At 43.8% G+C, this 25,751-nt stretch overlaps 1 protein-coding gene across 1 annotated transcript; it reads right to left on the minus strand.

The window, feature by feature from the left end:
• Positions 1–670: 670 nt before the first annotated feature.
• On the minus strand, positions 671–25,153 carry stk40 (serine/threonine kinase 40). The gene is made up of 11 exons (XM_079504817.1): positions 24,921–25,153; positions 20,728–20,854; positions 20,252–20,337; positions 18,033–18,176; positions 15,749–15,973; positions 15,222–15,274; positions 10,631–10,746; positions 7,819–7,963; positions 7,304–7,423; positions 6,856–6,940; positions 671–5,477 (listed from the first exon to the last, which is right to left on the minus strand). The coding sequence occupies exons 2-11, from the start codon at positions 20,843–20,845 to the stop codon at positions 5,265–5,267; spliced, it is 1,305 nt and encodes a 434-aa protein (XP_079360943.1). The 5' UTR covers positions 20,846–20,854; positions 24,921–25,153; the 3' UTR covers positions 671–5,264.
• Positions 25,154–25,751: the final 598 nt, after the last annotated feature.

Raw genomic sequence — 25,751 nt, forward strand, 5'->3', positions numbered from 1 at the left:
GCATTGAAACCAAAGGTGGTGGGTGAACCATGAGTTCATCATCCATGTAGGCCTATGGTGGTCCAAAACTAATAGATATAAATGGTTCACATATCACTTACATTTGTCTAATTAATATAGTGTATGTGAAACCACATTGCCGAGGCTTATATGGAAAAGTATATTACCACGGTGCGTTAGGTGAATTAGGTGTCTGCAGGCATCTGATGAACCTTTCATGCTCTTGTGTGTATTGGCAGATGCAAAGGTGTCTAATGGAATTAATGCCCCACTCAAGAGGGTGTGTTTGTGTTCCGAGGGCTGAGGTGAGGCGGGGGAGCTGCCCACAGGGTCTTGCTGTGCTGTTAGTCAGCAGGCAGCTGGTCCAAAAGAACACCCCACTCAAGGCTATAATATAAATACAGGGCCAATTCAATCTACATCCTGTTCTTATTCATATAATCTTCTCTAGTCTTAATATGACATTGTTCATGCCATATTAAGCACATATACACCAACGGCCTAAAAGTTCCCCACCCACCCATTTATGGAAACGTGTCATTAACTCAGTCTAGAGTGTACATCTTGTAGAACTTTTTGCTTCATTTTTTAAGATAGTGCTCCACCTACTGGCCAATGTTGGAATTAAGCGCAATGTCATTTTCAAGTACCATAAAGACACACAAAGTAATTGTTTCCATATCAAAGTTTATTGCTGACATGCATGTAGATTTCTGATGAAGTACAAAAATATGTCTTTTATACAAACGTGTTCATCATCTGTACAATTACCCAGTTTCATTTTTTTGTATTTAGATGCCCATTGTTCAACCAAGCAGCTTACAACACATTATCCCATTGGGTTTCAATGATCTACCACCACATCATGTCATATCCTACATGATCTAGTTTCCAGTTGAAATAGTCAACAAGTCCAATACATTGTTTACATAGTGAAGTGGATCTCTCCATTGGAAAATTGGGTGAACAATCCAAAAGACAATTTGGATGCATTAGAAACTAAATATTGGATCAGTCTTCTTAAGAATGATAATATTTTGTTTCAAGATTTTAGGGTAGGACCACCCCAAAAAAATAAAAATAAAAATGTTTTTACACGGTTGTTGTCATACAGCTCACAAGTTCATTTCAAATATCATGCAATGAATCACGTCTTATACAAAGAGTTTCACCACACACTACGTCCATGCTTTTCAGTCCACAGAACATTGCAGTCCATCAATACAACTCCGTCAAAATAAAATGAAAAGAAATATCGACTGTGGTCAAAAGAATCCACCAGCTAGAATGTGAAATCTTTTATCTTTGAATGAGGGACAGATAATACATCAACTGTCTATTGAACCTCTAGTTTACAATTCAATAGTGGGGTAATATTCTATGGGGCCTCATGGAATATGGCATTGATAGACATTCGCTACAGATGATCACTATGTCAGCGTTCAACAAACATGAGTGTTTTCATGAAAATAAAACAAAACAAGAAAAACACCCATTTCTGATTAACAATCTAGGCTACTACAATACTGCTTTATACCCATGGGAATTCACATTGAGGTGGGAGAAAGCTGTCATTTTCTATGATATCCTGAATGTGGTGGCTTGGTGGTGTTCGGCTATGCTCTAATGCAGTGGTGGTCAAAATAAAAAAGGGGTTCAAGGGTCCCTCAGGGTCCAAATGGACCATTACAGGTCAGTAACAGAGTGTGTACAAACAAATGGAACCAAATGGAGACTTACAGGCCCATTCGGCCCCATGTTAACACGCTCAGAGTTTGGGAGGTCCTTGAAATTAAGGATTTTGAGAACCACTGCTCTAACGCATGCCAATCGATGTGCTGAAACAAGAATTGGTGTAGTTTCAATAGAGGGCACTACGTACAGTGGGACTGGCGCAGTTGCGATGATACATATTTACATACTGGCCAGAGCGTGCAGCCTTGTATGGGTCAAGAGGGTGGGGGTGACAGCAGTACAAACCACTAAAAATCACTCCCATCAAAATGAAGATAATGTGCGGTATCATTTTTTTTGTAAAAATAGAACTCTGCAGAGTCAGTCTCATTAGTGTAGCTTAAATTGACCACAGAATCCGTGGCAAAATGACGAGAAAGAAAAAAGGAAAACCATAGATGTTTCTTCCATAAAGGTAACTAAAAAAAAAAAAAAAAAAAAACTATGGCTAAGGTTGAAATACGTCGCAAGTACTTTGCTTAAAGCTGTGAGAGAAGAGATGTTTTGGACTGGGTTCACAGGCACAAACCAAGAGTAGTCCAGGACAAAGAGGTTGTTCTCAAGGGTGATTTATACCGGGACCACTTGCGTGCTGGTCACGTGCAACGAAAATAGCACATCTATATGCTCACACACATTGGCACGTTGTGAGCTTGTATTTTCGGTGCACGACACCACACAACAAAATACATCAAGCCATTCATGGTCATCTCCATTAGGAGATTAGTAATGTTTAGGGTAGGCTTGGTCCATGTCTGGAATACCTGTCACAATGTCTGGGAAAAGAACAACAGAAACGGTCTACACTAGTGAATAAATAACAAATCAACTTACATGAAATTACCGAGAAGCAAAAGAGGAAGTAGTAAGAAGACAGCGGCTCTACTCATGCAATCAAATTTGGATATAAATAGGAAGAAGTCTAAATAGCCTAATGCAGACACACAAGGGCAAGCTGCAATATAGAGAATAGAGATGCCCAACATAGTCACAGGTTAGTAGCAATGTTTGGGAGAATTCCTTTGGTGAAGATGTGAGTATATCCCACGTCCAAAAGGACCTGACAACTACACTTTAAACCTGTAATTTCTCTATGAAAAATTACAGTATTGATTACTGCTAGTCTTCTCAGGTAGCCTATATAGCAAGATAATACAAGCATTTACAAGTTAAGCTAAAAGAGGGGGCTTGAGAAAGGCAATGTGTTCAAACTTGATAGTTACCCAATATGCACTAAGCATTTGTGATGGGGGATGATAACTGAGCCATTCAACCAAGCCCCTTGTCTTAGCAAAGCCTGTTCTGGTTTTCACAGTGTCTGCCACTGAGGCAGGCCAGATAGAAAAAGAATGGAGGATAGCTTAACGGGGGCGTCTGCGAATGTCAGAGCTGAAAACCTAATTCATACTTGATGAATCATATCGCACCGCGGTGTCACTTGCCGAAAAGAAACCATTTTCAGCTTTCACTAGTCCACCAGGAAGGGAAAGCTCTCCAACAACCACATAATAGGACCAACTTGTTATATTGCTGTAAAGCCAGATTATTTCTTACTTTATCTACAAGCTCACAATGCCTCACCAAGCAACAAGTTGTACTTGTGAGCTTGTAAATCGGCCGTTAATGTCCATGCTTAACACGGGTGCATATCTAACTAACAATCTGGCATTTATCAAGGAATACAAAGAGGAGATAAAGCACCTAAGTGTGACCTGGCTGCTACTCAAGATAAGAATGGAGTTTATGCATCATGAAAAAACTACAACATGACGACTAGCCAGATCATATCCCAGGAGGAGAGAATAATGGAATATAGACTTCCATAGAAGAATACTCCTTTGGAAGAGAAATAATCAGAAGACGCTATACAAAAAAATCTGCTCTTATAGGCAAGCGACACCATCATTCTACAAGGGCAGAAATTAGGCTTAACACAACTCTGCATCAGTTCAGACCCCTTTCTTTGTATGAGACATACTCTGGGCCACAAATCACACATGCAACACACTCAGATACTGCAGACGAATCAAAGCATTAAGTTCACATTCACACCCGAAAAACACTTGTCCCCTTATGAGCCGTCTTGATGAAGGATAGAACAGGGAAGTAGAAATACCTGGAAGCCATTTGATTCTGAACGAGGCTGGAGGTATAGTTCCTTGGCTAACAATCATTTTTAAGACATGGTTTTTGGCAATAGAAAAAAATAAAAGGAAAATAAAAAATAAATCATTGCCTGATCGTCACTGTAATGGCACTGAGGAGGTGTTACCACTAAACATGCCTTGGTAGAGGAGGGTAAAACAGTGTTTTCTCATTCAGTTCTTGGCGTTGTGACTTCCAGGTACCCGACACTAGCTGCCTAGATGCTAAAAATAGATTTCCACAGGGATGAGCGAAAAGCAAAGAGACGATGCATTCTGCATATAATCAAAGGGTGCCTCATGTGCATGTTTGATATTTTGCGTCTTTGCTGTGAATAGAAAAGGGTAAATGCTACTTATGTGGTTAATAGGAAACACAAAAAAAGCTTATTCAGATTGTGAGTGTAACCCACTAGAAAATATTTCAAGGTTGTTGTTTTTTTACTGCTCCTCCAGAACACGGTAATGCTATGTCGTTGATGGTAGCATTTAGACTCCCCTTTTACAATCCCTTGTTTTGCTTTTCTCAAGAACAGTGAACATGGTTTACAAACAGAAGAGACATAAGCCTGAGTTATACTTTGTTGCGCCCCAGCATCGTGCTCCAAAAATAAACCGTCTACAGGCTCACAACGTGTTGCGGCCTGTACATCGCTTATTTCCTGTGTGCAACACCTGCATGCAACCAAGTATAATTCAGGCTAGAGAGAGGTAGATTGATTGATTTGAAGTTGTTGTTACTGACAGGATGGAGAGGGAGAGAGAGAGTGAGAAAGAGACAGACGGAACATGGAGGTATAGCGGAGTGATGTCCGTGATTAGGCTGATCTGAGTTGAGGCAATACCGTTGGGGAGAGATGGGGTTGCTACATGATTCTTGTCCTGTATTGCTCAGGGTTTGCTCAGAGTAAGATGGGTACAAAGTTTTACATAAGGGAAGATCTCAGTATATGGGGGATGGAACACAGGGCATAGTAGTTTCTGCAACACTCCAGGTAGGGTGTTGTTAGTTTCTGGGTGTTGTTGTAGCAACTGTGGTAGGATCTGGGGGGGGTGTGGAGGGGAGGGGGGGGGGGGGGGGTCAGGGGGTGGCTTTGGTTCAGATCCTCCACCAGGCCTTCCCGACTTCACTGTACAGGAGGGGGATCCCAGACGTAGGATGTGAAGATGCATGTTCTCTTTTGGTGTCCTCTCCCCCGTGTCTGGTTCCCCTAGCTTAGCCCAAAGCTTACCTATAGGGGCCCCTTTACCCAGGGTTGAGCCAGGACCCCTGTAGGTGCGTTCTGTATTGGGATATAGCATTCCCCCCTGCACTCAATGGACTGTGCGCCTAAGCCCCTGGGAGGGGGCAGGGCTTAGAGGCCAGAGACTGACTTTTGTGGGGCACTACTTCCGTAGAAAGCGCTGGGCCAGGATGGCAGCGTCCAGGGGGCTGACAGGTTGAGCATCGTGACCCAGGCGGCGCACAGGGGGGATGCTACCGAACTGCCGCTTGCCGCTCTTGGCCTCATGGATAGTGTTCTTTTCCTCTGCCAGCAGCAGCTGCTGGCGCATGTAGTTCTCAAACTCGTACTGCGAGGACTCCTCTGTCACCTTAGCCTTGTGGTGGAGAGTAGGGAAGTCTTAGAATTTTGCTAAACATGCCCACAGCAAATGTGAATTAATGCATCAGATAATTTTGCCATACTAAATTCAGCCCAACTATAGCTCATACAATGTTTGGAAATATATTACCAAAATGGGACAGTGGGACACAAAATGGCATAGACACTTCCATTTTTTTTAGAACAACTTCTTACTGTTGGTTGAGAGACTAGTTACATTCCCCAATTAGCCCTTCGCTAAATCCCAATCCCATTGTCCAATGCCAATCCAAATAGTTTAGCAACTGTTGCTATGCAGGTCAAGCTTTCGTCACCTAATGGCTGTCAAGTGTTATTTTGCATGGCTGTGTAGTTGAACACATACACAGCTTAACGTTGGGAAAGTTACACGACTCACCCAGGTGATGACAATAATACTAATGACCGTAGTCCTACCGTGCAACATGAAAACTATGGTCGGGTGGTCGTTAAAAGTTGCTTTCTCCCTCTGTCATTTCCTCGTATTTCTAGTTTATTTAAATAATGTCATGCACATTTGTCCAGTGCATTGTCTAGTGCCTACTGCAGGCCTGGTTGACTAGATGTTTCTTCTGTTTTAATCTTTTTGCTCACTGTAGCACTCGACACTTTGAGCGAATGTAGTTATAAGTGTGTTATAAATAAAATCCATTATTATCACAATTATTATCACAATATATATTTATTTATCGCGCATTGCCAAGGTTTTTCCCCTTTCAGCGCTTATTTTGTGTTATTATCCTTTAAATGTTAAAATTGGCTTTGTTTCCGCGTTACATAATAAACTGCCAAGAAAGGTTTAATGTTTCTACAGGTAATATCACTGTCTGTCCTTTATGTTCATTATGTCCTCAAAAAGCCATGGAAAAACATGTACACATGATGTGGGAATGTCCAGGACTCGCTTTTTGGGCCAAGGTTGCATTATTCCTGTCTGACATAACTGAGACAAACATAACTTGTTTACCACACATTATGTTACTAAATGATGATTCATCTATAAGCTTAACTTAACAAGAAGAGTGTTATTGGCCGGTTTAACAGCAGCAAAGAGGATGCCGTAATGAGATGGAAACCACCTCATAACCTCGGTATCATCATACTGAGGTATGATGATAAGCCGTCCTTCTATGAGGTTCTGAGATTGGAGGCCTCTAGTGCCCGAGCATCCCGATCCAAGCTTTCCCAGAAGGTTAAATCAGAACTCCGTTAGGTTGAACACATGTACTTCTGCATCAGAGATTGATTTGTTTTGTTGTCGTTTTGTCTCCTGCCTCCCTTCTGAGTTTGAAGAGCATCCAACAACAGTCATGTTTTGGTTTCCATTTGGAGAAACAATGGTTTTAGGCTCTTACCTCCTGCAAATGCTCAGGGTGGTTGACCTGGTCATCAATGTCCGGAACTACCTGGAGAGGACCACTTAGTGATGACACAGACTGCCTGTGAGACAGATAAAGACAAACAAAGAGATCAAGTCAAAATGTATGAATGTATATTTTTAAGTGATATTTATCATTGGTAGAACATTAGTGAATAAATACCTGGGCATGATACAAGGCAACATGTCAATCATACAACTAGGCCAGAATCAACCCAGCAACATGAAGTTATAGAATGAATCAAATTAAGTCAACCTTTTATTGTATTAATAGAAACGGATAGAATGCAATGGATACTTCTCATCCAACTCAATCAATTCCATAACAATGTAGCAATGGTAAAGCTGCTCAATGTCTAAATAACTTGTGCTTTGTGGCACAATTCCATGTAATTATTCTAGTGTCCAGCAGGGGGAACACTCACCATGAGGCAATGATGGCACTCAGGGACTCGAGCACTTCTCCCGCAGACAACCTCTGCTGGGGGTCCAATACGAGCAGCTTACGGATCAGGCACACGGTGCTTTCTGACACGCGGCCATCCCTGACAGGAGGAGAGAGGAAATGGGGCGCAGGAAGGAAAAGGTTACACATCCACAGCTGTCAGCATTATCTGAAGGATGCTACTAAAATCAACAGTCAGCAAAGAGGAGAAGTGGGTGTGGTGTAGGTGATTAAGGTGCCGCACTGCAAGCTTGTACATCTGATTTAAGTCATTGTTTTTGTTAAATGTTTGGAAAATGTTTGAACATAAATCTTCTCTTCTGGGAGTCCTATGCCAAATACATAACAGTTTGGGAGTCCTTGACATGGAAACGTTTAAGAACCAGGCCTATGTCATAAAAACCAAATACATGCATGCTAGTGCTGTGCAATAAGGCACTTTGACAACAAAATGCTTATGGATGCAAAGCAGTGGCAGGACGACTGAACACTCACTCTGGGATGGAGTACTCGGCAGCCTTGATCTTGCGGAATAGCTCTTGAGGTATGCTGTCGTAGAAGGGAAACTGGCCATAGAGCATGGTGAACAGCACCACGCCAAGAGCCCACATGTCGCTGGGTTTTCCACGGTACGGTCGGCCTGGAAAAAGACGGGAGGACAGGAGTTCAGTGCATTTAGTCATGATCAACTGACTTATATTTGTTCAAAGTGGGAAATTTGGTATATAGTTTTTTTTACTGGCCTAAAATATTGTCTATATACATACATTCATGAATCACATTTTCAAAATTTCATTATGCTTTTAGTAGCATGTGACATGTCAAATTAGGGGGTTTTCATAAATCTGAATCCATTCCAAGCATTCGTTTAGCACAAAACACTTTCCTTGGGCTAAAAACATCTCTAGACAAAATGTGCTGACCTCATCACATTTGTGATGACAGCTATGGCCATTTTTAGCCCAACGAGTGTTATTTTTGCAAAACTAATGCTTGGAATGCATTCATGAATGTATGTATATAGACAATATTTTAGGCCAATAAAACCAAAACTATATTAATACATTTCTCACTCCACCCTGCCAGACTACGGGGGTGGTGTTTCAAATAAATCAATGAAAAATAAGTTTATATAGTTTAACATTTGCACATACTAGTACGGTTATTTTGGGGACAGTGTGCATTCCATCATTGGCTGCTTTAATAGGCCGCTGCGACACAGACAGAACTCAAACATAATGTCTTTTCTACTTGACGATGTTTCCCAAACATATGAGGGACCTCACTGCCATACGGAATAGTGCAAGTAAGTAAGTACATTTGATTTATAAAGCACCTTTCCAAACAAACAAAGTTAGAAGGTGCTGAACAATTGACACAGTATAAAGTATGTGTATGTGGCTACGATCATTGGAGCACCGATGAGCAAGCCAGAGATGGGCCGAAGGGCGGAGCAGAACCATAAGCAGTGTTGTCACAGCCAGTACGGCGGCAACAGCGGCAGCAGGCAATTATGGTAAGGCTTGTGACACATGCAAACACGCTCACACATACAGGAACAGGCACAGGCTGGGAGGGGAGGTAAATGGGAGTAGTTTCCCTCCAGTGACTCACCCGACGCGTGACTCACCAAAGCTCCGTTTTCATTGTGCGTCTGTCACGTTACGCTGATATAGCAACACACTCTGGGGTTTCTATGTACAGATTGTTTTCACTGGTTGGTTGAAGGCAAGCAAGGTATTTGTTTGTGTAAGCAATGGCATCAGTATTTTGAGGGGTGCTAGCCCCTCCTATATTCAGCTATTAGTGTAGATTTTCATCTTACACAAACATTACATTCTTATTGACAATGAATGGAGAATTTATGTCATATGTGTCTGAGCAAATCGGCTTAGTCTATTTTTGTCCACACAAAAATAGGCATAGTGTCTATTTTATGTCATGATGATGTACAATGATGGCTGTACAATGATGGCGCCCCTCACTTCACATGGGTGTGATTTTTTTGAATTACTCTTAATGTGACCACCACGCTCCGACTTTAGGTGCATAACCCGTTCAAAACATATCAAATAAATAACGGTAGTGGGTCACACACCAATCCACACTGGATAGCCGAAACGTTTGTCCCTGTACAAAAATGAAATAAACGTTTTAAACTGAAATCTTGGTGTGTGCGACCCACTACCGTTATGCATTTGATGTGATTTTTGAGTGGTGCAAACCACTCCAATAACCAGCTTTGTCTGTATGTTTGTGTACGTGTCCGTGCAATGTTTGTGTACCTGTGTACGTGTCCGTGCACAGGTGAGCATGGTTACTATGGTCACTGACATTACGTCAGACCACAGCTGATCAGGCTATATAAGACCTTGCACCACTCCGTTCACACGGGTGTGATTTTTTTTATTACACCTGCCTGTCAAATGTTGTGTTCAGAGTGAGGATTCTAGTAATTAATGCTTTAATGAATGGACTGTGGGGGTTTAAACATCCTTTCTAACGGCATACAGGGCCCGTTCAACTCATCTAGCAAAAATCAATGCTGTAATGCTGAACAATCAAATGTATTTCCTCACTCAATTTGTTTTAAAGGAACAACTGTATGTCTTACAACACACAGAAAGAAAATCCACCGAACGTCCGCTCCCGATTCATAATTTTTAAGGAAATACTAAGCTCAGCATCATGATTAATAAACCTAATAAAGGAAATGAAAGGAGGGGAAAAAAGAATGCAGCTTTTCTATAATCATGATTGCGACACATCCTGATTCTTGTTGCCTAATTGCCGGACAATCAAACACGAGACCGACTCTCCAACGTTATGCAACACACTTGAATAACTCGCAGCTTCTCAGCTGGACTCACATTTGGCAGGTTCAGCCTTCTGAACAGGGGCCAACTGCCTTTCAAGGCCATGCATTATGTGGAAACAGGAGCATATCAGGACAGGATCAACAGTGAAGACGCAGTGAGTGACTGCCAACACTGAAAAATGCTTAACATATCTAGCATTCTTATCACCCGCAAAGATTAACATGTGATGTTGGCTGAATAGCCCATCTGTTTGCTATGGAAACATAGCCTCAGCCAATTTGTTTGCCTCAAAGCAGGTCTATAAATATCATGTCTATAAAACGTGGGGCTTTTACTGATCAATACAGTTGCTAGCTTGCTGTACTTTCATTACCTCACTATAGCCTCGAATGCTATCATGTTTGTGTTCACTGTCAACAATTATATAATCCCATATTTGTGGTCTTTGTAAGTGAAAGTGAAGTGTGTGAGGCACATTGTGTACTCACCACTAAGTACATCTGGACTAATGTAGGCCGGACTTCCTCTCTGGTCCTTTAGCAGGTCATCCTCACTCACCAGGTGTTTTCCCAGGCAGAAGTTGGTGATGGTGATCCGGTGAGTACTAAATCAAAACAGAAAACAAATGGGTGAGTTCACCAATTGCACGTTCCCTGCACTTACTGATACACCCCCCACACACACACACACACAACACTAATAATAGCTTGAATGCTTGTCCTATCGCAGGAAAGCTTAGAATGTGACAGGCAGGCCACACAAAGTAGTGAACTGACACAATTGGATGAGGGTGGCAGCCCTACTTGATTATCTTGTCTAATGGATCTCTCTGGGCCTTGCGACTTGTGGAGGCAGCAGATGCAATAGTATCTGAAAGAGACTTATGCTCCTCATTGTAACCACATCTAAAGAGAGCCATCCCACTCTCATCATGCCTGTGATATCTCGGTGTGCGCCCCAGACACACTGGCGCTTTGAGGTTACCGTGGAAGTCCGGCTAATTTGGTTTCTGTGGAAACACTGTGGGCTGATCCCATTTCTTTGCCTGACTCATCAAAGATAAACAGTTTGTGTGTGGCAGAGTGAAATCATATAGGGTTTTAAACCAGGGGGACTATGGGACTATTCTGCCTCTCCTTGTTCTTTAGAGAGAGAAAGAGAAAATAAAAAGCCATGCTTGGACAAACATGTGAGTCAACTTGTGGCTTGGGATAATTGCCTGGGTGACTAAGACTGCGTGGCACTGCGCTGACGAATAGGGTATGGAAACCTGTATATGTGGTGGGGATGGCTGTTAGAATTATGCACATACATGCACACACCTTCAAGTGCACCCACTCAATTGGTCCCAACTTAAGAATGCATGCATGTCACGTGTACACACACACACACACACACACACTCTACAGACTGCTGGGTCCACTCAGGATCACACTCCTCACCCACATCCGCTTTCTAAAGAACCTGAGGTCAACAGCTTCCCCTATTCCCTCTCACTTTCACACTCTGCTTTATCCACGCATTCTCATCCTAATGTCTGGAGCCAATTCCCTTTAACACCCACACTCGTAGATGCTCTGATCTCCGATCGTTCAACTCAAGGATCTGTTTAAATAATCATTTATATGTTCTGGGTGGGTAGCTGGAAAACAGCAACATGCGTCTCTGCAGCACTATGGTTGCCTCATGATGTGCACAAGACAGGCTGGAGAAAGTACGAGATAGTGGAGGACAAAGGGCCTAGAACATTAAAAAAATGCCTCCTTTGTGGAGTAGCAGCTTTATCTTTTGTCTGCCCGCATCACGACCCAGGCTTCTATTCTTGCACCGGAGATTGGGTGAATGAGATTCGCCTTGTTGAGGAGAGGGTCCCCAGGGACATGGGAGACCGCACCATCTCCGCTTCCTGGTCATGTGACCCACCGGTACAAAGGAAACCAGAAATGCGAACAGGCCACACAACTGCAACCCCTCCTCCTTCCCCAACTCTCCCCACAACCTCCTGCTGAAAATAAACCCCGTCCCTGGTGATGAGATGGAACAAGGTTGAGTACAGGGCATCCTCAGCACAGGGACTTGCAAATTGCACATCCCGAAAATACCTCTCTTTGAGAGCTAAACGTCTGAGGGTCTCTCTCTTGGCCAGAAGTTAAATTTGATCCTGAGAGGGGGAGGTTGGGAACAGCATTACACGACAGGCCGAGGCCTTTTTCCCCCAACGTTTTGCCCTTTTGTCTCCAGGACTACAAAATGAGCTGGCACTTTGGTCAAATTGGAGAAAGGTTTGCCACCAACTCATTTTACCGCAGCATCAAACAAAAACATGACAAATAAGCGAGCGAGTCAACAGGACAAAATGTGTGTGTGTGTGTGTGTGTGGGGGGGGGGGGGGGGGGGGTTGAGCAGAAATCAAGGGCAGCAGCATACAAATGTCAAATGTGTGAGCTAATCTTCAACACAATGGCAAAACGATGGCTCACCCACCAGACCCCTGCTGATGTCAATTAACTGAAAGCAATCTATACAGTAGACAAAGTCCTATTAGCACCTGGGTGTGGTGTGGCTGTGTTTGCATACTGTGTGTTGGTGTATCCTGTATGCACATCCAACTGCCGGTCAGCATTAACCCATTCAGACCGTACGACGTGTGGGAACGTCATAACTAATCCAACCGACGGACGTGTACACACGTCCTAGCGCATTTTCATTGATATCAAACGAGAGAAAAAAATATTCTGATTTTTCTTCTTTTTTTTGGAGTTGGCCTCTCCTTCTGCACCATACTCCTTGCTCTTCACGCATGCACGGTGTCGTTCACTTCCCTGTTTACCGCTCACAAAGAAAGGCTCGGCACGCGTAATCTAAGGGGCTCTCCGTGGTTTTGACCAGATGGATATACTAAGCTCTTCATTTCCGACTTCAACATGCCTCTCGTTCAAAATATGAACGGGGGATTATTCAGCAACTTTATCATAATCATCGGCGAGGTAAGCAAGCAAAAATATGTCTCCCGTTTTTTGTCCGGAACGGAAGGTAAGGTTACAGAGTAAAAGCGGCCATATCTTCCCGGCACCCCGAGCTTCTATTTTGAAAGAAATCCCGGCACTGATTGCGTTAAGATGTCAAGGGAAATCGATACAGCCTTACATGCACAGTCAACAACCGTGATGAGAGATCTACAGCATCCTGCACAACAAAATCATTATGGGTCCATTTTTGCACTCTGAAGAGTGAAATTAACCCTTACGACTTCATGTGCGCTAGCCTTGCAAGAGGAAATCGCATCATCGTTTGCCTAACACTACTAAGCTAATTGATGCTGAATTTCCCAGAGTGACGTTAGGACAGCGGGAACAGACAAGGCTAAGGGAGAGGGGAGTCCTTGCTCTGATTAATCCCATATTGTAATCCCATTTTGCATGTCTGGTGTTAGGGGACAGAACTTCAAGGCAAAAAGGTAGACATAAAAGGGGGGGGGGGGTTGAGGAAATGATGAGGAAACAAAGAAGACAAAGAGGGCAGGAGAGTAAAGGCAAAGAGAGTGGGATGGTTGCAAATGAAGAGAGAAAGGAGAGGGTAAACAGAGAGATGACTCTGTGTGTGTGTGTGACGTCCATGGCGGTGTGTGAGTCAGCCCTGAGCTATGGGGCCTTTGGCAGGCCTCTCCTTTGTCTCCAGCTGGGACGGAGTGTTCCGCTCGTCTGCTCCATGCTCTCCGCCACCCCTCCCTCTCTCTGGCCAAAACACTCTCCTGTTTCATCACCACCACTGCTGGTGAGGGCACCGGAGCTACAGCACTGACTGTGTGTGTCACAGTGAGTGCATGTGCTTGTGTGAGCGAGAGTGTAGAGAGAGCCGGTGAATGTATGCATGCGTGAGTTTGTGCGTGTGTGAAAGTGACGCCATACATGGGAGCATTAAATTTCAACGCATGCACTCATGCATATAAAACCGGTGATGTTCCACAGGAGAATGAGTGGCCTCTGTCGCAAATAGAACAGACCTGTGAATATGCACAATCATGCTGTCGGATGTATGCATGGTTAGCTGTGAAGGTGTGTCTATCTGTATGTATATTTAGATAAGCATGCGTAGGCTTGAGAGCATGTGTTTGTTAGTCATGTGGCCCCCGTATCAAAAGACTGGCTTTATGGGGTATTTTTTCCAGCGTCTGAGTGTGCACTCTCTGCTGTGCAAACACATTTCACAAAATGAGGAAAATGGCAATAGCTGCTCGCACTCCGATACAAAATACTCGCTTAAACATGGTCTGCCAACATAATGTCTCTCACTATAGCAAAGAATATGATTGAAATTCAACAAGCTTTGGATGAATTTACAGCAGAATTAGCAGTTTAAGGGGGAGGAAAAGGGAGAGTGGCTGAAAGCCAAACACCGCCCCTATTCACTCAGTCTTTCTCACACACTCGGCACGTTTGGAGAGGGCTTTATGGATGAGGAGCTTGCATTCCGCAGAGCCTATCCGATTTGCGGGACTCTATGACCTGAGGTGCACTCATGAGCGCACACACACACACACACACACACACACACACACACACGCACACCAGTGTTTTTTTGTGTATGCAGTGCCATTCCCCTGCATGTGTGCGCACGCTCGCACATACACACGCTCTGACCCCCATCACCACCAGCCAGTTTCCAGAGAACAAAGCAAATATGCATTTTTTCGCCCTCTGTTTTGCACTAGGTTCTAGCCCCCTCTCCTCCTCCTTACTCCCAGGGAATGTGACTGCGGGAAATGAATCATCAAGTCTTACTCAACACACAGGCATGGGGGAGAACCAGACAGGAGAGTCAAGAGTAGTTTCAGTACAAGTGACTTTAAGTTAGCATTGGTGGTCCCAGGATCGGGGACTGGGAACTTGACCCCTGCTGGGTATAAGGTCAAATGCACACTGGATACAGGTCGCTGGGCCTGGCTGTGAGGGCTCTCATGCATGACCGAGTCTAAAGTGAGCGACTTACTGTCAGGCTAACTTGACAACTAGGTCTAATGAAGACACTAGGGCCCCAATGAGAAGGCCTGACTGGCAGATTGATCGCAGTTCATCTTACCGTTTGTTCAGCACCATGTTTCCAAGCTTAAGGTCTCTGTGCACAATATTTTTCTGCAGAGAGAGAGAGCGAGAAGTAGAGGAAAGATTGGTCAAACTGTTCTGAGTGAATCACTGCAATCAAAACAATCTTTCATCTCATTTCTGGGAGTGGCACACGAACATGGGAAATGAGTCATCGAAGGGATGTATGACCCGAAACAACAACAATGCAATTTGCCTTCCATGCTGAGAAGGCACAAAAAGTTTGAGCATGTTTTCATTTTTATCAGTCAGTTACCTTCACCAATGGATTCCGAATTACTAAATACATTTTAGTATTGTACATACAACTGCAGGTGTATACATCATACATCATGATGTATGTTTTGGCAATAATAAAAAATAAATAGGATATATTTTCAGCTGAAAAGCGTTGACACAACACATTGCATATGGATAAATAAATCGTCATAAGCGTTTCAGTACTGTACTTACTGTATATATTATATGCACACGTACATACATTATAGGTCAGATGGAACTCACCTTGTGCAGGGCCTCCACAACTCGCACCACATCATAGAATATAACGATGGCCTCGCGTTCGCTCAGTCGCTTCTCCTTGATGACATAGTGCTGCAGGTTGATGAGGTCCGCTGTCTTGTCGCTGAAGTCGTGGGCACACAGGCAGTCCAGCACCAGGCAGATTCGCTTTTTCATCCTGCGCACCTTGTTGGCCTCCACGTCCTCCACTATCTCGTACGCTCGGTCCTGGAAAAGTAAATAATACGACAAATGTGAAGACAAGGCAAGGTTTTATTTCTACCGCAAATTTTATTCATTGCTTTAAAGCATACAAAGAGGCATTTAAAGAATAACAAATAATCAAAAGTTATTATATAGTGTATTCTTATGGGTTCATAATATAAAATGTATTTTGGCCCTAAAACATTGACTGATTTAAAGATAATCACCAGAATTATGACTCATCATGATCACCAATATTTTAAAATCAGTTCTTCAATCACCAAGACAATCTTGGTGTAATGTCCTTGGGTGGAAGCTGCCTTTTTTATATGAAGTCATAACACGCCACCACCACCAACTAATTGACCTTAGATTAATATACATCACTAATATAATCAGCTTGTGCATGAATCACATGGAATGGATTCCTGTAGCACACGACACAATCAAAGTGATCCACTCAACATGGGAAGGACCCTGGCCTGGGAATGCAATCAATAACAATGCCTCCAGAGTCCAGCCAACAGTAGCACGCTCTAAATGTGACTGGAACACGTCCGGCGTCCGCCCCTCCTTACTGGGGATGCGGTAACTGAGGATGAATAACAAAAGGTCATTCTACTGCACAAGCTTATGCCTAAGGTCTTAGCAGAACCAAGGCTCCTCCATTGATTTCTGTATCAGGTTGTCAAAGGGAGAGATACGGCCTCTGCGCGCTTTCATTACAAACTGCTTCTAGTGCAGTGGGGATGCTCTATATTAATTCAATCAATATTGTGGGCCTTGAATGAATCACAGATTGCCACCGCTCAATGCTGCTATTCTGAGAACACTACTATAGTGGGACAGGAGCTTGTGCAACACATAAGAGAGCAAGCAGATGGCACAATAACAAAGTTAGCGCAGGAGACGTACGGGAAGAGGGGAAGAAGGAAGGAGGTGAGGGAGTGAGTCATTGTGAATGGATGGTGCTGTGAATAGAGAACGACTGCAGATAAATAAGTCTATGGGTTGTAGTTGTACTCTCCTTCCTATCCACTCGAACCAAGACTGATTACAACAAAAGTAGCAAATTAGTCCTAATGACGATGATACAGTATGCAGACTTACTGAGGCAAGAAGAGCACGTCCATACTCGTTTTGAAACAATTTACAGAATGAAACTTCACTGTGGTGATGCCAGTGTGTTTTGTAAAACGCCCAAAGAGGTGCCAACTAATACAGAGTTTTTACAGACTAGTATATATAAAGTATCAATGTTCTCTCTCTGTCACTATAGAACGATGCCCATGTTTCTTTTTATGCATTGAGGCAATATGTATGTCAGTGTGTATCATTCTTATAGCCTTTTTTGAGAATCGTGCAATTTCTGACAAATTGTCCATTTGATGTCATGCTGTTTGCTTAATGGGATAGTTCACCCCCAAAATGACACCCCCAGACACTATGGAGACACAAAGGAGACTGTGTCTCAATAGGAAACCAGAAACCACTGCTGGTCATCACATTATTGGCTTAGGAATGAAACAAAAACAAAAAATAAATAGTTAGAAAAGGGTACAGTCATTAGTCCTACACCCTAACCGAAAGCACGACTCAATGCATGTCGGACCAACGCATGTCAGGAGCAACGGGTGATTGGTGTGTCGGATAAGCGTGCACACCCCATTTTTTTGGGGTGAACTATCACTTTAAAAGCCACAGCACTCCATTTTCTTAGTATTTAGCATAAGTTCTTCTCCAGGGCAACTTTGACGAGTGAGAGACCCTTGGCTGATGGCCATATTGCTAGTAGTCCACCCTGCCTAATGGTGTTCCAGACTAGTACCTGGAAGAGGCCGTGGTGGTGCAGACTAGTACCTGGAAGAGGCCGTGGTGGTGCACCACTCCATCCTGGTTGTGCAGCAGGGACACCCTGCCTAATGGTTTTACAGACTAGTACCTGGAAGAGGCCGTGGTGGTGCACCACTCCATCCTAATGGTTTTACAGACTAGTACCTGGAAGAGGCCGTGGTGGTGCACCACTCCATCCTGGTTGTATTGCTAGTAGTCCACCCTGCCTAATGGTTTTACAGACTAGTACCTGGAAGAGGCCGTGGTGGTGCACCACTCCATCCTGGTTGTGCAGCAGGGACAGCAGGGAGTACTCTGTGTGTAGCAGCATCTTTCCCTGCCTCTCCTCCTGGGTCTCCCCGGCAGAGTCGGCCCGCTCCTCCAGTGTCAAGATCTAAAACAAGGCAAAGATGCACAAAGGTCAGAGGTCACCTGACACAGACTCTGAAAAGGATGAGGAAACGGGCGAAAGACTGTGCCACTTGAGATTAAGACCATTCTTATAGCAAGCACAATAATTTAACTGGAAAAGCATGCAGCCATAGCTTAGCATGTAGCATGGGGTTTGAACTGCAGCTGCAGGGCCACACACACACACACACACACACACACACACACACACACACACACACAGACGTTTTGGGACAAGGCAAAAAGGGCACTCACCCCACCTGACTATGTTGCCTCGCCTTTGCCACCCATAATCACTAAACTACCAAAACGTAACAACCCATTTCAGAAGTGAATTGCATGACAGAGACCTCATTGCTATTAGACTAGCTTGCATGCTCACATGGATTAAAGCAAAATAACATCTCACGACTGAAAAGGTTTGCATGACCAAGTGCTAAATGTGCGATGTGTGAGACAGCATGAAAGTAGCCGCCCCACACACTAGTGCCGATTTAAGCAATATTACACGAGAGGGTGTGGTTTAACGTGATTATTGCCACGACAGTGATGCAGTAAGGAACGAGACAAAGTCGAGTTCCGCAAAGAAATCAGCAAAGAAATCACAGATTAAGGCTTTAACCTTTATTTTCATACGAGATATCCGACTGAGACTATTACAGATGTTATGGAAGATGCTTCGGAACATATAGCTAGTTTGAGTCAAACTAGTAGCAATATGTTCTGAACATTTGACCACATCAAATGCGCTAAAATATCCAACAATAGACGATCTACAAGCTCTCAATGCGTGACGCATTGAGAGCATGTTTTTGCTGTGCAACATGCCTCCAAAGAAGACATGATGATGGCTTCTATGGAATCAAAAAGACTAAAATCAGTCGTGGCGACTGAGAACTTTAATGTGCTCACGAGTACCGAGGCTAGTAATGGCAAAATTACAGCATGACTTCAAGTCCTACTGAGCTACTAAACAGTTTGAGTGGTGCAACCACTCCAAGGATCAGCAATGTCCGTCCGTCCACGTCCTCACCTATGTGACTATGAGTACCAGTAGGGGCAAAAGTGGTGCTGTTGTGCCAGAAACAGAGAGAGAGAGAGAGATAGTGTTGCACTGTTGCCTGCTAATTACAGAGAGAGAGAGAGGCAGGGGTAGAGGGGAGTTGCACCACTCGGTTCACACGGGTTTTTTTAAACAGAAATGCAATGTTTAATTGTGGTTTCATAATTAAAACACTGCCTACCTTACAGTGAGTCACATAATTCACCATAACCAATCTGGGGCCTGGGGATGTTTTTCATGACAAAATGGATTTGGAATGTTGGAAGGTGAGACAAAACCTTTTGGAAAGTTGATTCATTGAGACAAAACCTTTTGGAATGGGGGCAGTTGGAGAGCCGAGTAGCGAGTACTTCTTAAATTGATAGTGATTTTATTTTTTACATTTGATAATTTCAATAAAACAATAAAACACAAATGACATATGACAATAGGGGGAATTTAAACTCTGAGGGCAAAAGTGTGACTGTGCAGCTGGGGGCAAAAGGCAGGGGAGAGGGGACTAACGCTTTGACACATTGGCACATGTCCCAATGCGTAGTAAACAAGCCATGCTGTAGACACTGAGGCGCTGCAATCCTGGGGGGTGGGGTCTCAGAATGACTCACCTCATGGACATGGCATGAGGTCAAAAGTTGACATTCCAGGTAGGGTGCTACCTTTTTCATTCTTTCCCTCCTCCTAATGTGACTTTTGTGTAAAAAGACATTAGTGGATTGCCCCAATAAAGAAATAGCCTGACGGTGGCCTGTCGTTTGACCCAGGCTGAAACAGTGTGAGCCATAAAATGAACACTGACAACAAGGGTGCGTACTTAGGGAGGTCAAAGGTTCAGATGACTATGGTGATACGGGGCCATTGTTTGGATGGGAATGTTCAAACAGCTTTTGAACCATGAGCTTACAGTAAATGTGGTTGCACACTGGACACGTTTTCCGCAGCGTCTCTGATGTTGTTTTTTTTTTACATTTGAATACAAAAAAGTCACACACACACACCTTGAGCTGATAGAAGTCATCTGTACCGTCTTTCCGGGCCAGACACTGCACTATGCTGGGCACTGGTGAGTTGCCCAGGCGAGGCCCTGCAAGTGAAAAGGTGAGATATGGGGGGGGGGGGGGGGTGTTAGCAGGGGAGACAGCTGCTTGACCAAAAGGTATGCTGAAGTGTGTGGTCTCTGCAAGTCATTTTAGGCTGCATGCGCATGCAGCCATTCACACCTTCCAGCCTCTTGTTTTCTTTGGCACTTGCCATTTAGTGTGTAATGCTGAAGATTTGAATTTTGAAAATATGGAGAAGAGGTAGAAAGCCACAGACTGAATGTTTTTGAACTAATGTCAAGGGGATCAGAAAAATTCTTCACATTCTTGTCTCAGATGTGTACACACAGACACCCCCCATTCCCACCTCTTTCCTGCACAGTATACACAATACACACAGGCCCCCTTTTGGGGCTTAAATAAATCTCCCTTACCGAGGACGAAGGGCCCGGCTCTCTTGGCATTGCTGCCAGATATCCCTGGACATAGGAGCTTGCTGGCCCGGCTCGAGGTCTCCCCAGTTCCCCTCTCTGACAAGCGTCGCTTAGACATACTGGAGCTCTGCAGGGGGAACAAATATATCAGATGAAGAAATAGGCAAATTAAAGCACTGAAGACTGACATTTGACTGCAACGATGCATCCGACAAAATAACTCCACAATGAAACAAAACTGAAACTTTCATGCGCTTAAATAGCAGTCCTTTAAAATGAATGACCGTAGTCTGTACCAAGAACATCAGGAGTTGTCCTCCTGGCTGACTGAGAGCAAGGTTGTGTTATGTGGTACAGTACCAAAAAGGACAGGAGAGAAAAAGGGGGTAAAATTCAGGGAAGGTCCTCCCAGCCCGTTTTAAACACCCCTCCCACACGTTTACCAACACCTCAATGCGAATACAAGGCCATTACGACTCCATTCAGCATGATGGCCGTTAGTGTCAAGGGCAACACCTAAAGGTTCAGCCTCCACATGGAGCATTGAGAAGGGGCCCATGACCCCATGTTCTGCAATTGAAATGAATAAATAAATAATAATAAAATGCAACTATGTAAAAACATTTTGCTCTCACACCGAATTATTTTATGAGCGTGGCAGTGCTCGGCAATTGACATATCTTGCAGAGGCTCTGTAGCATTGCAACAGAGGTCCGGCTTTAGCGTTTTACTGTTGCAATGGCAAAGCATTCAGGAAAATCCTTCCACTCTTAATCTGCATGGTTTTATCTCAAAATCTGTACAGGCAGCTTATCTAGGCCTGACTGGCGAGGCATGCCTCCCTCTCAGAAATGACATGCGTGTCATTGCAGGGCCGAAACCTTTAATTTCAAAGCGTTCTATACTAGTAGGATATTGAAACTAGAAACACATACCAGAGGAACCAGTGACAAATTGTGACACAAAGTACAGTAAACCGGTAGACCTGCAGCCCAGGATTTCAGAAGCTTGAGCTTTGTTTGCTTATAATGAGCTCTTCTATGATGATTCCCCCACCAACCACGGTTCCCGTAACAAGGAAGTGGTGCCTAGAACTGAAGGGAGTGATTCACCCAGCTGTCGCCCCAGGGGTTCCCTCCCATGGACTAGAATTCCTCTCTGAAAATGGTTTAAATGTCATTGTGATGACACCAATGAGGATGTGAAATGTCCTACAGCTCTCTAATCAGTAGGAAAAACTGAACAAAGAAATCAGTTACATTACCAAGTATACAGTATATATCCTACACACTTCTGCGTTTTCAAAATAGTTTTGGTGCACCACTTGCCGGTCAGCGTTTTGGCAACGCAGAGGCATGCAGGAAGAGTTGGCACTTGGAAGTCAGCGTGGGCTGATATGAATTCTCACTTCCATGAGGTTTTCTGTGATCCCAGACAGCAGACAGTGTCATCACATCTCTTGCCCGTCTGTCGCCATCACTACTAGTCATCACCCACCAAGGGCGATGAGATGAGGTTTTCATGTGACAACATTTATGTGCACAAACCACAAGTGACCCAGAGTCACAATACAGATAGTAAGAGAACAGAGTATTATAAAGCAGTCAAAGGGACAATGATCATAAGACACATCATTATGATCCAATGTGTCTGACTGGCCACAACTGAATGACACCCATGAATCTGACAGATTAGGTGAACACAGAATAAATTGAAATTGAATGTTTAACTGCTTCAGTAGGCAAGAATTTCCATACTATTATCAGCCAGTTTCAGACAAAGCCATATATTGCTGGGCAATTAACCGAAGATATACTGCTATTTAGAACCAATCATGTTATGACCAATCATGGTCAAGTGACCTTGTAGATCTGCTGCTATTTTCCCTTTATCGTTCATTAATAGTAATTGAGGCAAACGTTTCGTATCGATTCATATCACCCAGCCCAAGGGCCATCAGTAGCTATGAATGGGTTCAACTCATCCCACAGCTACGTTTAATGCCACCGTTTTCCAGGAAAACGTACCCATATCCCCTTAGTTTGGAAATCATCCACAAATCTTGCTAAGCAATCCATGCACATTGAACCCTTAACAGTAAAGTGACTCAAGGGTAGAAGGTGCCCCACACTTCACAGCAATTTAAACATTTACCCACTCAACAGTGGATGCCCTGCTTCAAAGAAACTTCCGACAGCTCTAAAAAGCAGAGGTCAAAGTACCTAACTAATGCACATTGACCTAAATGACTTCAGTGTGATGACAGCCTTGTCTGACGCTAGTCTGCCTCTCTCCACAGACGATGATCTAGCAAGCGAGACAAATCTGCCTCCAATTGTACAAGAGAAAGGAGAACAGAAACACTTGTTTCTGATTCACAGTATCACACAAAAGGCGGATAGACATGCTGTCAGTGCCCACGAAAATGTGGCCTCTGTAAATAGCATTAGGAGGACAAAACGACCACATCGGTGGCTGCAGATCCACCCACAAGACTATCTATTGTAGCAGATACCCTGGCTGCATGCCACTCGGCGGGCTCTGCAAGGAACTCCTACATCTTTGTTTTAATGCCCGAAAGGACAAAGAAAACAAAGGAAACTTGAAGAAGCTATTGATTGATCGATATATTTATTAACAGTTTGCAGAATTACAGCATTTCAAGCACAACTCAATACAAAGACTGTTAACTGTGAGTGGACGACCCAATAAAGCATTACACTTGTTAACAAGGTCCACCTTGTTCAATTCATCAAAACATTTAGAGACGTACAAATAGACACTTCTATATGGCCAAAGAACAGAACAGGAATTCATCATAGTTGATGAATATGGTGATGATCGAATATAAAAAAAAGAAAACACTCATATAAATCACTTATCAACATAAGCCTATGGGAAAGGCAATAAATTGATCAAATGCAGGTGTGGAGGACAAAGGGCTTGCTGCCTCTCTTGCACAGTCTTTCCCTTACAGCTCGAAGGTCATATGGGCTTCAATCCTATTGTCTGATTGAAATGTTGACATGCCCATCAATCAAGCGAGTTCTAGTCAGCTCTAGAGCTATAGCTGCAGTCGCTGGCTACATCTAGTCAGAACGTCCTTGACCATTCTACATGGCAAAGACCACAAGGTCATGATGCAACTGGATCTAAATATTTATCAAGACAGATATAGTATTGCTTGGATCCATCTTATGACCACAGGGACTCCAGACATCTGGTTACAGCGTGTACTGTTGTTAATCCAAATAAAACCACAGACTCAGACTGTGAGTATGCAGGGCAATGATGCAATTTATGCACGTAAGACAGTAAGTAAGGCTTATCGGGGAAGCCAGGGGCTATGTTGTCCCCACAACATAACTATCTGCCTGCCGCCTCACGTCGTCTCGACACAGCCACCCATAATATTGCCATTCATTGTGAAGTTACTGTTGAATGAATGCAGCATTTGCATAAAAATGCTGCGAGCGAAGATAACATCTTACTTAAGGTGGGCTACACGAGTGATTTACAACGCCAAGCATACATGTGATGCATGCAAAAAAAATGACTGGAAAGTACAACAAACTAACAAAGCTTACTGGATACATGGTTTAACAAGCCATGGCCAGCAGCGGCCAGCCACACAAAGGGGGCACGTACTGCAAGCGACACAAGGAGTTGGTGGTGTTTGAACGCAAACTACCAAACGCAGCATGAATGCATCAATATCACAGAGGCCAGCACATTATTCACACCACGATTGTGTATGTAGGCAAGAGGCGAATAAGTTACATAGCTAGCGAAGTTTCTCTCAGTTCAGCCGGGAGGCCATTTAAACAAATTAGCTCCAGCTGGCTAAAGCTTAATTTAAAATTCTCCATCGCGCAAGGGTGCCGCTTGCAAAAAACACAACAGATCTACAAGTTAACAACGCGCTGAGTGATAGAGCTGTAGATTTGTTGTTTTTTGACAAGCGACACCCTCGTACTATGGAGTTATATCGCATAGCATAAGCATAACCGAGGAGCTCTCCTTTCTCTCTACCCTGGTTTCTAGGCTTCGTCGTACGACGACGTCGCGCGGCCAAAAATAGCCGATATACAAGCTCACGAGGACCTGCGTTCTCGATCCATAGTGAGCTTGTAGATCGGCTATTCTCGGCCGCGCGATGGATGCGTTCCTTGTTCGTCAACCTCGCTTCTTACCTCGAGCCCAACACCGCCGGGGTTTAAAGTCTCACGTCGTGTCGTTACAAGCGTGGCATTTCTCACACAAACGACGCCGTTTGTTCCTCCAACTGAAAGGGGGCCAAGGAGGGGGGTATGGTGGTTTCGGGGTCGTTTTTGGTCGCTGCTCGGCTTGCTGCTGCTACCGAAACGAGCAACAATCTGTGGAAAAGCCTCCGCTCCGTCTCCCTGCTCGCATCTTTCCACAGCGACAAGCACCACCTGACAACGGAAATGACGCACATGATTATAGCAATGACAGACAGCTACTGTCAGCCAATCACAGTGGCCCTGTGTTTTAGACTGAAATACATTCAATCTCTATATTGTGGAGGTAGCAGATCCAGATCCGGAGAGCGGATACGGAAACGGTCTGTGTGTAACAGTCATGTGTGAGGAAATCACCGGACACGGTAGGCGGGCTCTGGCTCCTAATGCCGTATCTGAGCACTGGACAGTAAATAGGAACCTGGCCTGGCGAGGCGATTTTTTTCTCCTGGTAAATGATTGAGCGCCGATGATGAAATGTTTTTTTTTTTTAAATAATAATAATAGGAAGGTTGCAAAGTGAGGAAGATTACATCATGCCATTACAACTATGAATCGATGAAAATGCATTTGAGGCTTTTGGAGCTGCTGTGCTGTAATGAGCAACTCAGACTGTTCTAAACGTGCAGTATCAAATTGCTCTTCATTCAGAATAGAATTATGACTCAGAGAGTCAGATTGAAACTGTATATCCTGTCCTTGATTGCAAATTAGAGCCCTGCGGACGAGCTTACATTATACATTTGACTTTCATACCCTGTT

Source organism: Electrona antarctica (genome assembly GCF_951216825.1).
Source record: "Electrona antarctica genome assembly, chromosome: 6".
NCBI classification, from domain to species: domain Eukaryota; kingdom Metazoa; phylum Chordata; class Actinopteri; order Myctophiformes; family Myctophidae; genus Electrona; species Electrona antarctica.